This window comes from Neofelis nebulosa, chromosome 12, assembly GCF_028018385.1.
Source record: "Neofelis nebulosa isolate mNeoNeb1 chromosome 12, mNeoNeb1.pri, whole genome shotgun sequence".
Lineage (NCBI taxonomy): Eukaryota > Metazoa > Chordata > Mammalia > Carnivora > Felidae > Neofelis > Neofelis nebulosa.
The window spans coordinates 8,406,210-8,419,437 of record NC_080793.1 but is presented as its reverse complement, the minus strand read 5'-3'; the positions used below and the strand labels follow the sequence as shown (position 1 = coordinate 8,419,437).

Here is a 13,228-nt window from a genome sequence, read left to right as displayed (position 1 = left end):
CAGGACTGGGACTGGGTTTTATTTCTATTTGGGGCTCGAACCCACGAACCACGAGATCATGACCTGAGGTGAAATCAAGAGTCTGACACTCAACCAAATGAGCCACCCAGGCGCCCCTGGGACTGGACTTTAGTATTGGCTGTAACTCTGGCTCCTGGTAGAATCTGAAATGTCCCAGGGGCTATTTACCGTTGAATCACTTTTTCCCCTTTTCATCTGAGAAAAGATGCTTCCTTCCACCCCAGGGCCCCCTGAGAGACAGAAGAAAGAGTCATAAAAGTTTATTATATGAAAGAACGAACATGGCTTCTGTACATCTATTTACAGAACAGACAGACATATTTACAACCAGGTGGAGGCCTTGGTGTCCGGCAGGTGCCCCGAGAAGAGTGAGGAGGTGTGAAGGCTCTCTCCTGGCTCCAGCACAGGGCACCTCAGCAGGAAGGGGAGAAGCAGAAGCTGGAGGGAGGGAGAGGGTTCCGGTTCTTCCTGAAGGGAGACTTGGCGGGCATGTAGCAGGTGGGACGGAGCCCAGGGTCCATGCAGGACCCTGGAAGTGCAACGGAGATCCTGGTTTGGGCCCAGAACATTCTTGGGCTGATCACAGTGTCTCTGGGGTGCTCTGGGGAAAGGTCTGTGCCCCCTCTGGTCCTGTTGCTGCCCGCAGCTGCAGAGGGGAGGGGTCCGTGGGGGTCACAGCTCGCTGGAGCGGACAGCAGGCTCCAGTTTGTGGGACAGGGCAGTGAGGACCTTGTCGAACTTCTCATAGCGCCGGGCCTGGTTGCTGCTGGCGCCCTGGCTGCCCCAGAGGAGGCGCATCTGGAACTCAGTGCTGAACACCTCCAGGAGCTCTGGCCGGGCCTGGAACCCTGCAAGGCAGGGCACAGAGGTCAGGGGACTACCATCCAGCTGGGGAAGGCCTGGGGCTCCAGGGCCTTGTTCCTAAGGCACCTCCCCCAGCTCCACCAGGAATCGAGCAACGTTTACTGACGAACATGAGCACGTGTGCCATGTATAATTTTTAAATCACTAGAATATAAAAATATTAATGTTAATTTGGGGGCATTTTTCTTTTCGTATTTTTCTGTAAGCTCCAAAGTTCTTTCTAAGAAATGAATATATTTTGCGAGTAAGTTTTTGCTAAGTAAAAAAAAAAAAAAAAAAAAAAAAATTTGTTCTCTCTGAAAAAGAAAAAAGCAGGAAAAACAAACACCAAAATATTCTCCCCACTTGCCTCTGGATAACTGTGGGTGATTTTTGTTCTTATTTCCTTTTTGCTCAGCTGTAATTTCCAGTTTATCTACAGTGAAGTTTCATGACTTAAATCATGCCTGGGGCAGTAAAAGAATGCTTTGCAAACAACCTTGTAAAGCAGCCCTGTTAGGACGTCTACTTCACAGATGGGAAGACTGAGGCTCAGAGAAAGATACACAGCTTTGGTGCTCTTTGAATCATCTCTATCCCTCCACCCACACCGGATGCCTTCTGCTAACAGTTGAACTGATAAGTGAGTGAAAAATGGGTAAGAAAAAAAAAAAAAGAGGGAATGGAGCAGGCAAGAGGGATGGGGAAACGCAAGTGGACGTTTGGAGGAAAGGGGAGAGCAAGTCCGGTGGAGGGAGGCCCGGCTGGCAGGACCAGTGACTTTCTCGCCACCCCGCCCCCGCCGTTCGATCGGTGACTCACCTTGCAGCTTGACCTCAGCGTTGGTGTGATACAGGCCTCCATGGTGGGCCACTGTTCGGGCAGCCTCCAGGTGGGCCAGGATCACCTCCACACCGTGCTCTGTGCTGCCCCAGGGCTCAGGGCCCTCAGCGGGGGCCGAGTCACATTCCAGCAGAGTGATGAGCGGCAGCACATGGGGAAACGTGGTGTTGCTCAGCGGCGGGCCTTCTGCAGGGAGGCAGGCAGGTGCTTAGAGACCTTGGAGGCCCCACCATCCGCTCTGGTCCCAGGTAACAGGTGCAGCAGGGGGAGGGTCTTCCTGGGGTCCCTGACTGAGCCCCCAAGGCTCCCGACTCCCGAGGCAAGCCCCTCCTTGTGGATTCCTCCAGCTGAACCCACTGCAGCCTCGGCACAGCCCAGAGGGCCGAGCCTGGCCCTGGCTGCGGCACACACAGTCGCCAGGTGCAGAAAGTGAGCACAGGGAGAAGAGCCCACACTGAGCTCAGTCAAGCTCTCATCATCCACATTGCGAGGGTCTTTGCCGGCCCAGAGAGGGCTAGAGCCTGTCCAAGGTTATACAGCAAGGCGGGGGAAGTACCTTTGCCCTCGTTGAGGCTCTTGAGAAATGGCTTGAGCTTCTTCTCGTAGAGGATGGCACCCTCTGTGTGTCGCTGCCGAAGGGTCACCCATGTCTGCTCCAGCCGGGCAATCTGGGGAGATCAGACTGTGAGCGACCAGCCAGGAAAGGGGCCTGCACGGGCCACAGGCCACCCTGCTGAGTGGACACCCAGATATGGGATAATAATTATTATCACGGTCACCATTCACATATCAGGGACAGTGCTGACTGCGTTTCACAGTCTCTCTTGAAGCCCTTGCAACAACTCATTTTACGGATGAGGGAACTAAGGCTCAGATAGGGAAATGACTTGCCCAAGGTCATTCCAAAATTAAGTGGAAGAGCTGGGAATTAAACCACGGCCTCTACGACCCTGTTGTTCCTACTGACTCGGCACAGGAGAGCAAGTGTAGAGTGTAGATGAGGTTTGGGCTCTGAAATTAAACAGATCTGCTTCAAATCCCAACTTTTTCAGTCTCTGACTGTGTGACCTCAGGCAAGTACTGCTGTGCCTCCGTTTCTCCAGAAGTAAAATGGGACAATAGAGGCACTTACTTCACAAGATTGTTTTGAGGAATCAGTGCTTGTAAAGTACTCAGTGTAGCACCTAGCATATATTAAGTGCTTGCTAAATGATAGCCATTTTATATTTATTCTTGAAATTCATTTAATATTTGTCACTCATTTTACAGGTGGATAAACTGAAGCCCCAAGAAGGGGAAAGACTCGGACTCAGTTCTCACAGTTACCTTTGCACAAATGCTGCCTAAAAGTCACAAAGTTCTTCCTGATTCAATGTACAGTCATCGCAAAGGATCGTATCCCAGGGCTCCTCCAAACAGCGACTACCTGAAGCCCAGCTTGAGATGCACCCCTCTGTACCTGAGCCATATCTAGGGCGCCCATGACCGCAGCGAAGCTGAACATGTTGCCCATGGTCCCCCGAAGTTCCGCCGCCAGCTGGATGGTCTTGTGCAGAAGCGCTGCCCGCTCCTCGGCGGAGCCCGTGCAGCCCAAGATGTCCACGGCCAGCATGATGGACATGGTGTGGAACCTGTCAGAGCCGCCAGGTCAGAGGGGAGGGGTCCTGTCACTGCTTGTGGTTGGGCGCCGAGGAGCGGAGGGGGCCGAGCCCAAAGTGACAGGTTGGAAAGGGTCAATGAGGTTGGGGGGCGTGGCCAGAGCGAGGGAAAGCAAGCCCAAGGGCTTCTGATTGGTCAGTATAAGTCGGGGGAGGGGCCAGAGGCTTTTGAGCGCTAGGCTGAGGGGCTTGTGATCGATCAGCGGAATTCACCCGGTTGAACAGATTTAGGAAACAAGAGTAGCTGGAGCTGATGGGCGGGGCCAAGGCTCGTGGAGTGTGATTGGTCAAGAGGGTGCAAAAGATGAAGCCCGAGATAAGAGGACTCCGTCTTTAGGGAAACTAGAATTGCTTGGAGATGCACCCCGGGAAGTAGCGATTCGTCGATGGATAGAGGGCGTAGCCAGAATCCATGGGAGCAGGGCTAAGAGACTCTGATTGGCTAACCAGCCAAGCAAAAGGGCCGCGAGGTAGCCCGGGGATCCCCCCACCCTCCTCGAGTCCTCGGGCGCCGGTGCTTGCCTTACCTTTCCAGCAGGTCTAGTCGTAGCTGCCGGCCATGGGGGAGGGTGAGCAGCTCCATGCCCCAGCGGACTCCCATTAGGGTCTGCATCTCCTTGGTAACGCCCAGTATCCTAGCAACCTGCAAGGACGCCCAGAGGGCTGATTAATTTCCTGTCGCGGCTGGCCCAAGCCATCTGGGAGTCAGAGAGCTTTATCTAGGAGGGCAGCGTGGCTGGGAGGCCGGGTTTGAATTCCAGCTCTAACCCTCTGCCACGGAGCAAATGAACCTCATTTTCACGGAAATGAGGGACAAACGGGAAAATGCCCAGAGGTGTTTGATCTGTGCTAGAGGTGACCAGGATACTCTTATTCCAGAAGGCAAATCTCAGACCCAGGGAGGGAAAGGGCTTGTCCAAGGTCACACACTGGGCCGAGAACCCAGAGATGCTCCCTTCACGCCTAGCCCTCCCCACAGGGCAATATCTCTACCCCCCTTTTCTTGCTTCCTGAGCTCAGAGACCAATGTGGCCTCCAAATGAAGTAATCAGTGCCCCCCCCCCAAAACTTCAGAGGGAGAAACTGAGGTGCAGAGTCTGGGTCCTTAGATGGTCAAGATTCATTCAAGCAAAGGCCCAGGCATTGACAATTTAAGAGTCTAGGTTATGAGTTTTGCTTATTTTGTCCACTAGGGGGCATGGGGGCTGGTAGTCTAGGCTTCTACGTTTTACATTCCGGGGAACAGCCAGGCTGAATCTTAGCAAGCTGAAAAAGTGCCCCAGGGAGCCATACACCGTGAACTTTCCCCACTGCCCAGTTCTAGTGCCAAACTGGAGGAAGCAAGACTATCTTGTTGTTTGTTTAAAAGGAGAAAATGAAGGCGCAGAGAGGTAAAGTGATCAGCCCAGAGTCACACAGCAAGTAAAGGACAACTGTGAAGCCAGAATCCAGGCCCACTAGCTATACTTGGGGAATTTAGGGGCTAGCTCCTCACCACCCCGACCTCTGTCCCAAAGCCAGAGGACAGAGGTGTTCTCTCTGCCCTGGTGCTCACCCAGCACCTACCAGGCAGTCAACTTTGGTGACGTGCCGGGCCAGCGTCCGGGCATCCACCTCTGCTAGCAGCTCCTTGACCTTGCGCAGGAGGCCCACCTCCAGTGGCCGGTTATCCTTGGGGATCAGTAGGGACTGGAAGGTGGCTGGGTTGAAGGAAGAGGTGGCTTCCACAATGGGGACCGTGAAGGCCCTGCCCCAGTCCCCCTCGGGGGCCCCATTTTCTGACAGTTCCTTTAGCCTCTCCCCGTAGCTCCTGGCCTGCCGGCTGGAGGCCTCAGCCGCTGCCCACTCTCGGCTGCCACGGACAGGAGGCTGGAGCTGGCAGTAATGGCCAGAGTCCGGGTCACTGTAGCTGCTAAGCGACGGTGATGGGGAGGCCTTGCAGAGCGTGTGGGAGGGACTGGCATAAGGGCCCTTGTCCGATTCCCCAGGGGGCTTTGGGGCACTTCCAGGACACAGCTGGGGTTCACTGGAGCGGCGGGTGACAGGGGAGGCAGGCAGCGCTGTGGCAGAGGGAGCTGCAGGGGCGGCGTGGACACGGGTCACTGCAGGGAGATAAAGGGAGAGAACTAGTTACCAGGGCTCCCCATCCAGTGAGGTTCTACCCTCTTCCCAAAGGACAGGCTCCATCCACCCTACAGGGGTGATGCCCCCACCTCCCTGCACCCAGGCCAGGCCCAACAGGCTCCGGCCAACTCACCGGGCCTCTATGATGCTCTTAAGTCCTCTGGACCCCAGGAATTCACACGCTCCTACCCTAAGGCTGCTGCAGCCTTGGGGAACCACTGAACTACTTGGAGATTTCCATGACTCAGGGATGCTAATAAGCCCTTGCTGGGAGTTCACTGTGTGGAATTATTTCTCAGGGAATTAGCACTAATGATTCATTGAGGACACATGTGCCAGGAGCTGGTGCCATGCTGGCAATACCCTGGTCAGCCACAGCAAAACCACCATCCAAATTTAGAGGTGATGTATATTGAGCTCTTACTCCCTGCAAGATCCTTCTTTGCACATCAGTCCACTTAACCCTAACATCCTGGGAAGCAAGTATTTTCATGAACCTCATTCTACCACAAAAACACTGAGGCTCAGGGAGGTGAATTGATCTGCCTGAGCTCTCCTACCCAGCAAGGGATACGGCTGGGGTTTAAATCCTCAACCCTGGATGCTTTACACTGCCATGTTGCTTAGAAAATGCCCAATAAATAATCTGTGGCAAGGAATTTCAACGTTTGCCCTCAGGGGAGTTGTTTTGCAGGGAAGTTTGTAGTGATGACAAGTCCGCGGGCCTGTGCTTAGGGAGGGATTTGTGACACCCTGTGTAGACCACACTGCACCAGAGCCCCTGCAGGCAAAGGTTCCTTCCAGAACACCAGCCTCCCTGCACACTTTGCCTGCCACATGGACAATATGCACTATGGCCCATGGAAAACACTCGTTTTTTTACTTTCAGAAACGAAGTAGTGGCATGTGTCTGCAACAGGAATTTTCTTTATATCAAAAAAAAAAAAAAAAGGCACAGTGCTCTGTACTTGCCGCTCAATCTTGCTATGACCCTGAAACTGCTCTAAAAAAAAATTCAAGGCTATTTAAAAGGAAAAAAGAAAAAGAAAGAAAGAAAGAAAGAAAGAGAAAAGCACAACAAGACTAGCCTGTCTGAGCCAGCCATTTGGAAGCAAGGATGCGTTAAGTCCCAGCCAACGCAGGGCCCAGTAGGACACCCTACATGTGAAAGGCGCTTGACTCGTGGGGGCTGAGTATTGCTGTATAAGCCCACTTCCCAGCATTTGAGGCCAGGTTCAGTAACACAGCGAGCCTTTAACAGGCTTCACTGCACTCTGGAGAATGCACTGGAAACCTCTTCATGCACAGTGCCTAGTGCCCAGTAAGGGCTCAACAAATCACTGCTGAATGAATGAGCCACGGATATGTTTTGTGTGTCAATATCAGTAGTTCTGCTGGCTGGTTTTTAGTGTAAATTCTTACAGGGCATCATTCTCAGTAAAGAGGTAGAAACACACACACTCACACACTGTAACAGAAGTCATCAAAGACGGAGCACACGTGCACATACAAGGTCACTCCCACTAGATCCCCCCCACCTGGCCCTCCCCCTCCAGTGGCCATACCAGTACTGTAGGCGGGGGAGCTGGGACTCTCAGAGATGGGAGACATGGGCGAGTGCAGGTCTGGGATCTGGTCCATGCTGAGGGCACAGTTGCGGATGGATTCCCGGGGGTGGGGCAGTGATGTGCTGTGGAGCAGACACCTTCATGACCAGAAAGCCCAGAGGGCAGAGTCCTCAGCTGGCCTTAGGACTGTCACCTCTCCCTCCATCCTAGATTGACTGAACTTCAGAGGCAGAAAAGGCTTGGGGATTGTAGAGTCCAACCCCCCGATTGGCAAATACAAACCCGAAGCCCAGAGGAGGAAGTGTTTGTGCAGTCCACCACCCACACAACTGCTCTCTTCCCGGAGAACCTTGCCCCCACTTGGAGAACTGTCTGAGAAGTAGGCCTAGCAGAAAGGATGGGGAGCCTAAGGGAACTACGCCCCCCAGCCTGGCACCTCCTCAGTGGTCCCACACTATGTTCAGAATGCCAGATCCTGGCACAATTACGGTCACTGGTTCTAAACCACAGGCAAAGCGGCTACTGCCCAAAGGGTTTCCAAACAGCAATTTCTTGGCTGATGGCACCCAGCGCAGGCCTAGGGAGATGGGACCCATGCAAGTGCTGGTGGCACAGGACGGCAGGTCTCTTTGCCAAAGGCCGGGGAGGCCATAGGAATTAGGGGTATAGACTTTGGAGTCGCGGACCTGGATTTGAACCTCGGTCTCACCCTTCTCCAGCAAGTGGCTTCGCCTCTCTAAACCTATCTCCTCATCTGTAAGGTGGGTGTGTACACAGGAGCCAGCTCCTGTGGACATGGGAGTTGACGAGCCTGGGCACAGAGAGCACTCAGCACAGGGCAGGGTGCACACTGGGGTCTCAGGAATGAGTCGCTGCTGTGGCTTTTCCCGGCCTCGTCTCACGCCGCCCCAGAAGCAACCAGGTGTCACCAAAATGTTGTCGGGACGTCCCATGCCCTGTGCAGTGGTTTGCACACTGCAAAGCCCTCTGCTCTGATGCCCGCCTTACCCTAGGCAGGTGGGTGGGGAGGGGTAGCAGCGGTGGCAGGGACAGGACGGCAGCCAGGGGCCCCCCTAGGCCAGGGGGCTGAGTAGGGGCCCTTTATGGGCAGGAACGTGGTCGTGAGAAAGGAGGAGGGGCAGGGCCCAGAGAGCTCAGCTAGTCATGGCAGAGCTGAGGCTGCAACCGGCACCTGGCTGCCTGCAAACCCTTCGCTCGCCCTTCCTCTTCCTCGCTGCAGGAAGGACACTGAGGCTCCAGGACAATAATTCCGCCCAGTTCAGTGTGGCTGGGCCTTCTGTCCCTCACTAGCACTCTGATGACTGATACCCCGACTTGCCAAATGGGGAGACGGAGGCCTAGGGTGGGGTCCTCGCTTACCTGGTGGGGCAGCCATCGCTACGGGTGACCTTGTCAGCGGTGAGCCCGTCAGTCATGGTGACGCTGCGCCGCTTCATGTGGCTGCCCTTGGGGCCCGAGGGGCTGGAGGGGCCAGCAGCCTTGCCACTGCCCTGGCCCAAGCCATAGCAGGCCTCCAGGTAGCGCAGCGGGAAGGTGCGATTGACGGGGCAGTAGATGATGGCCCCGCTCTGTTCGGACACAGCCTTGCGACTGCCCACGTGGTACCGCACGAGGGCGGGCACGTGGTCGAAGCTCTCCTGCTCAAACAGGTACTGGATGTGGGTGTAGCTCTCACCCGCCTTCACCACAACCTTGTTGATCTTGAAGTGCAAGGCCTGGTTGCGCCAGCGGCAGGTGAGGACATAGTCACCCAGGCTGGTGAGTGAGTCCCGGATGAGGAAGTCGCCATTGCGCTGCACCAGGGTCTCTGATACCTGTGGGAGGCAGTGGTCAGGCTGGAGTAGGGCAGGGGCAGGAGAGGGCCAGACCCAGGATCTGGGGGACACAGTGAACAGAGATATCTAAAGTTTGGGAGGGAGGAAACAGTGACCCAGATTCAAGGGGGCAATGCAGCCACAGGCCCTGGGTCTGGTGCACAGAGGCTCAGGAATGGGAGGAATAACACCCTGGTATGTGTGTTACGGGGACACCGAGTCTGGGGGCACTGGCGGTCACACAATCTGAAACTCAGGTCTCAGACCTGCTCCTTCTTAGGGCCCGAGCTGGACAGAGTGAATTCCCAATCCTCATTCCTCCAAGGACCCTGTGTTCTCACATGGCTCTGGGCCTTCATACCCTCCGGCTGCTTTTTCTGCCTGGACCAACCTTCCCACCCTGCCCACCTGATGAACTCTTATCCATCTTTCACTGGCCTCTCTCATCAGTGCCCCCTCCTCAGGGCTCGCCCACATTCCCTGCTGGGCACTCCATTCTTGCACTTCCTCCACTGGGCTCTGACTGCCTACCCGTCAGCCCCCACCTTGGACTACCAGCCCTCCGGGGAAGCCACCACCCCTTTTCTCTCTGCATTCTTGGTGCCCAGCACAGGGCCTGACAGAGTTGATGCTTGACAAAGACTGAAAGCATGGTGAGAGAGGGAATAGGTGACTATCAGCTTGTCTGTGCCTCAGCCCAGAAACGCAACTGTGCCAAAACTGAGACTCCTTGGCATTGACACTCACTAGCCAAATGCACGAGAGGCCAATGTATAGCCCCATAGAGCTAGACCTCATTGCCATCCACTCAGATTGAATCTACCAAGCAATGGCTCAGAGCCTATCTGGGCAGGGCTGGCCAAGGTGGTGGATGGAAGCATCTAGGGCTGAAGTCCCACCCGGGGTCCACTCACCTCACGGGGGATGCGGCCATGGTACCAGGCATGGCTGCGGAGATCTGTGCTGCTGAGTTTGAGTTCCTCCTCCAACTCCTTGTGCAGTTTCTCAGGTGAGGAGTCCAGGATGTACTTCTCCTTGGAGAACTGGGCAGGAGACAGCAAAGAGTTGGCTTCCAGTCTGAAGCCCCCTCCCTTCTTCTCTCCCACCCCCTCCCCACCCCAGGTGAGCTGCTTTCATCCTTGGACCCTGGGAAGACTTTGGCACAGGTGCCAGAAAGGTCCTCACCCATGAGTCCCTAGACCAGCAGGAATAAGGAAATCTCAATTAGTCCTACTATGTTCCAGACCCTGTGCTACGTGCCAGGAGTAAATGAGGCAATAAACAAACCAGTCCCTGTCCTCAAGGAAGCTCCTAGTCTAGGAGGGGAAGCAAAAGCGACATGAACATTTGAGCAGAATAAGGTCAGCACCACCGTACTGGACAGCGGCAAAGACCCGAGCGGCTTTTAGGAGGCAGAAGATAAAGTGTAGGCGAGGTAGAGTGGTCCAGGAAGCCTTCCTGGAGGGCGTGGAAACAACAATACACTCATTCTGCACCAAAAACACCAAACAGATCTTGCCTTGGGAGAGGGAGGATTTCTACAGGTGGATCTGGGAGGTAAGGCAGCAGGTACCCAGGAAAAGGCATGGACAAAAACTTAGGGCTGGGCGGATGAGGATACATTCTGGGATGCTGAATTATACAGTGGAAGGCTGGAGGAGGCAGCTATAAACAGGGAAGCAGAGGCCCCCACACAGACATCTCTGCTGTCCTTTACAATTCCCAAAGCCCTTTCTACCTTGCCATCTCAAGCAATCCTGGCCAGATGGGGAAACTGTGGCCAAGCAGAGAAGCCAAAGGGCACTCAGTGGAGTTAATGCCCAGGACTACCCCCCTCCCACCTGCCAAAGAGGGAGACTCCTGGTTTCCTGGTTACTGTGGCCCAGGGTTGAATACCTAAGAGCAGAGGGAGGGGAGTTCCTGCCACCAGGTGCACCCCCACCATGAAGCCCTGCCCAGTCCTGGCTGTGCCATGTGAGTTCTCTGGGCCTCGGTTTCCTCCTCTGCAAAATGGGCTTAATGACAGAACCTGCCTCATTGGATTCCAAGGATGAAAGGAGATAATACTCCCGAGGACCCATAGATGTCCTTGTCACTGTGAGGACATGTGAAATTACTTTCTCTCCCTTCCCCCAACTCCAGGCCCCAAAGATGACTGCTCTAGGATAGGTAGACTGACCCTGAACTGGCCAGGACAGATGAAAGGGACACTAGAGGGCCTGGCTTCGGTCCAGGTGACAGTCTTTCCCCAGGACCCCCTACTCACTGGGTCCAAGGGTCCTCCAGTCCACTCCCTGCCTTTTCAGACTTCTCAAAGATCTCAGAGCCTAACTCTGCAGCTCCATTCCCTACCCCTCTGCTCCCACACTGCCTCAGTTTACCCCAACCCACCCTGCTCCCAAAACACTCTAATTCCCAGCTTCAGAGATATCTAGAGTCTCTGACTTCATTATTTCAACAATGATTAAGCCCCCACTCTGGGACAGGTCCTGTGCTAGGGGCTGAGGCCCCAAGGTCATCAAGACGGGTGGCTTCTGCCTTAGAGGAGCCATGCAATTCCAGGTTTTCTGAATGTTTAGAGATGCACAGAGAGCTCTGGGAGTTAAGAGAGTCCCTCCTCATCTAGTCAGGGAGTAGAGTCCCTGAAGAGGTGATGTTTCCACGGAGGCCTGCAGAAGGACTGGATGAGCCCAGCAAAAGCATCAAGGCAGGGTGGCAGACAGGCAGACAGGCAGACAGGTGGGCAAAGAAGAGCTTCTGGGAAGAAAGTGGCAGAGCCAAGGTCCTGGGGTGGGGGAAAGTTTAAAAGGGTCAAGAATGATGGGGGCAGGTGGGGCAGGGCTGTCAGGCTGCTGTGGGGGGCTACAGGCCACAGAGGGCTTTTCAAGAGTCAGTCTGCTGTGTGGAAAGTGGCTTAGTGCTTTCCAGGCAAAGGCAGGGGAGGGTGGGGCACAAGGGTGGGGACTGGGGAAAGGGTGTTTGTTTATGTAGCCTTTGACCCGGTATGGGGAAAGAGGGTGGAGGGGTCAGAGATGATTTCAGATGGGGATCCTGGGAGGACAATGAGATACTCTGCAAGGTGAGAAAGGCAGGAGCAGGAGCATCTTGGTGATGGGCACATGAAAACCTGGGCATTGAGAAGTGTGTAAGGCTCTGGGACAGATGGTGGGGGTCAGTGATGGTACAGGTGCTCAGGAAAAGACAGGTTCTGGGGATGGGGATTCTGTACATCCTCCTCCACCCCGGGTAGAAACTGATACCCCCAAAGGGCAGTTAGGCCAAGCACTGAACTGGGGTGGGGGGTCCCCTCAGATACCTACGCTTCTGTATGGAGTTCCCTATTCTTCGGGGTCCTTGGTCTCCCTCCTTACATCACCCCACACCCTGGGGAGGGAAGACTGCGAGTCACAGGGGAGAGGACAACAGTACCCCAGCCTTCTGGAGTACTCCTTGATAAAAAGCATGTAACTGAGAACTCACCCCAGTTCCACAACTGGAACAAGACGGACATAGGGCAACGAAGGGGAGCGGGTTGTGTGGTAAAGAACCTGGCCACCAGACTCTGCCCACCACTGTGTGACCTTGCGCTAGTCATTTTCCCTCTCTGAGCATGAGTAGCCTCATCTGTAAAGGGGGTGGGGGTGGGGTACTGGGATCCACTTTTTCAATGGTCACGGAAAGAATCTGGGGTAACCAACTTTGTCCTCCCACATACTGAGGGTGGGGAGCCCTCGGGTCCTTGTGCCCTCCTCCTCACTCTCGACTTGGGGGTCCCCAGCTCCCAAAACTGGGGGGGGGGGGGGGGGGCGTTGCGGGCTGGGGCGCGAATGCAGCATCCTTGAGCTCGGCGCACCCCTATTGGCCAGAGATGATCTCACCGCCTCCCCGCCTGCGCGCGCCTCATTGGCCAGTGCGGGGATGCTGCGCTCCGCCGCCGGCGGGGCCGTCATTCAGGCGGGCTCGGAGCGTGTGTGTGTGAGCCTCGCGGAGCGCAGAGGTGACGCGCCCGCCGTCCCCCAGGGGTCTCCGAAGGCAAAAGCGCAGAGACCCTCGGTCAGGGTCTTGACCCCTAAACCCCAGCCCGAGCCCAGCAAGCGCCCCCTCCAGCTTCCTACGGTCTGGCAACCCCAAGCAAGGCCATCCCCAGATGATGCTCCGCAGAGAGGCGGGGTCCGGGTCCTCCCCTCCACCCCCTTCCGTTTAACCCTTTCACCGCCGCGGCGCGGTCCCGCACTGCCCGGCCGGCTGGGCTGGGAGCCCCGCGCCCCGAGCCTGCCCTAGTCCACCTAGAGGGAGGGAGGGTGGCGGGCTCCCTGGCCCCAGCCCCGGCACCCGC

At 55.5% G+C, this 13,228-nt stretch overlaps 1 protein-coding gene across 13 annotated transcripts in view; it reads right to left on the bottom strand.

Moving 5' to 3' along the window:
• Positions 1-266: 266 nt before the first annotated feature.
• SH2D3C (SH2 domain containing 3C) overlaps positions 267-13,228 on the bottom strand; it is a 29,857-nt gene continuing 16,895 nt past the window's right edge. For 10 of the 13 annotated variants that reach the window (XM_058694020.1, XM_058694022.1, XM_058694031.1 and 7 more), the window contains 9 exons: positions 9,807-9,935; positions 8,438-8,892; positions 7,055-7,194; positions 4,932-5,467; positions 3,893-4,008; positions 3,167-3,338; positions 2,264-2,375; positions 1,687-1,893; positions 267-869 (listed from right to left, as the gene is read on the bottom strand). In XM_058694020.1, the coding sequence (XP_058550003.1) occupies positions 694-869; positions 1,687-1,893; positions 2,264-2,375; positions 3,167-3,338; positions 3,893-4,008; positions 4,932-5,467; positions 7,055-7,194; positions 8,438-8,892; positions 9,807-9,935 (2,043 nt within the window). In that variant the 3' untranslated portion in view covers positions 267-693. The remainder of the gene's footprint in view (positions 870-1,686; positions 1,894-2,263; positions 2,376-3,166; positions 3,339-3,892; positions 4,009-4,931; positions 5,468-7,054; positions 7,195-8,437; positions 8,893-9,806; positions 9,936-13,228) is intronic. The other 3 variants (XM_058694021.1, XM_058694026.1, XM_058694027.1) reach the window with 1 other exon arrangement.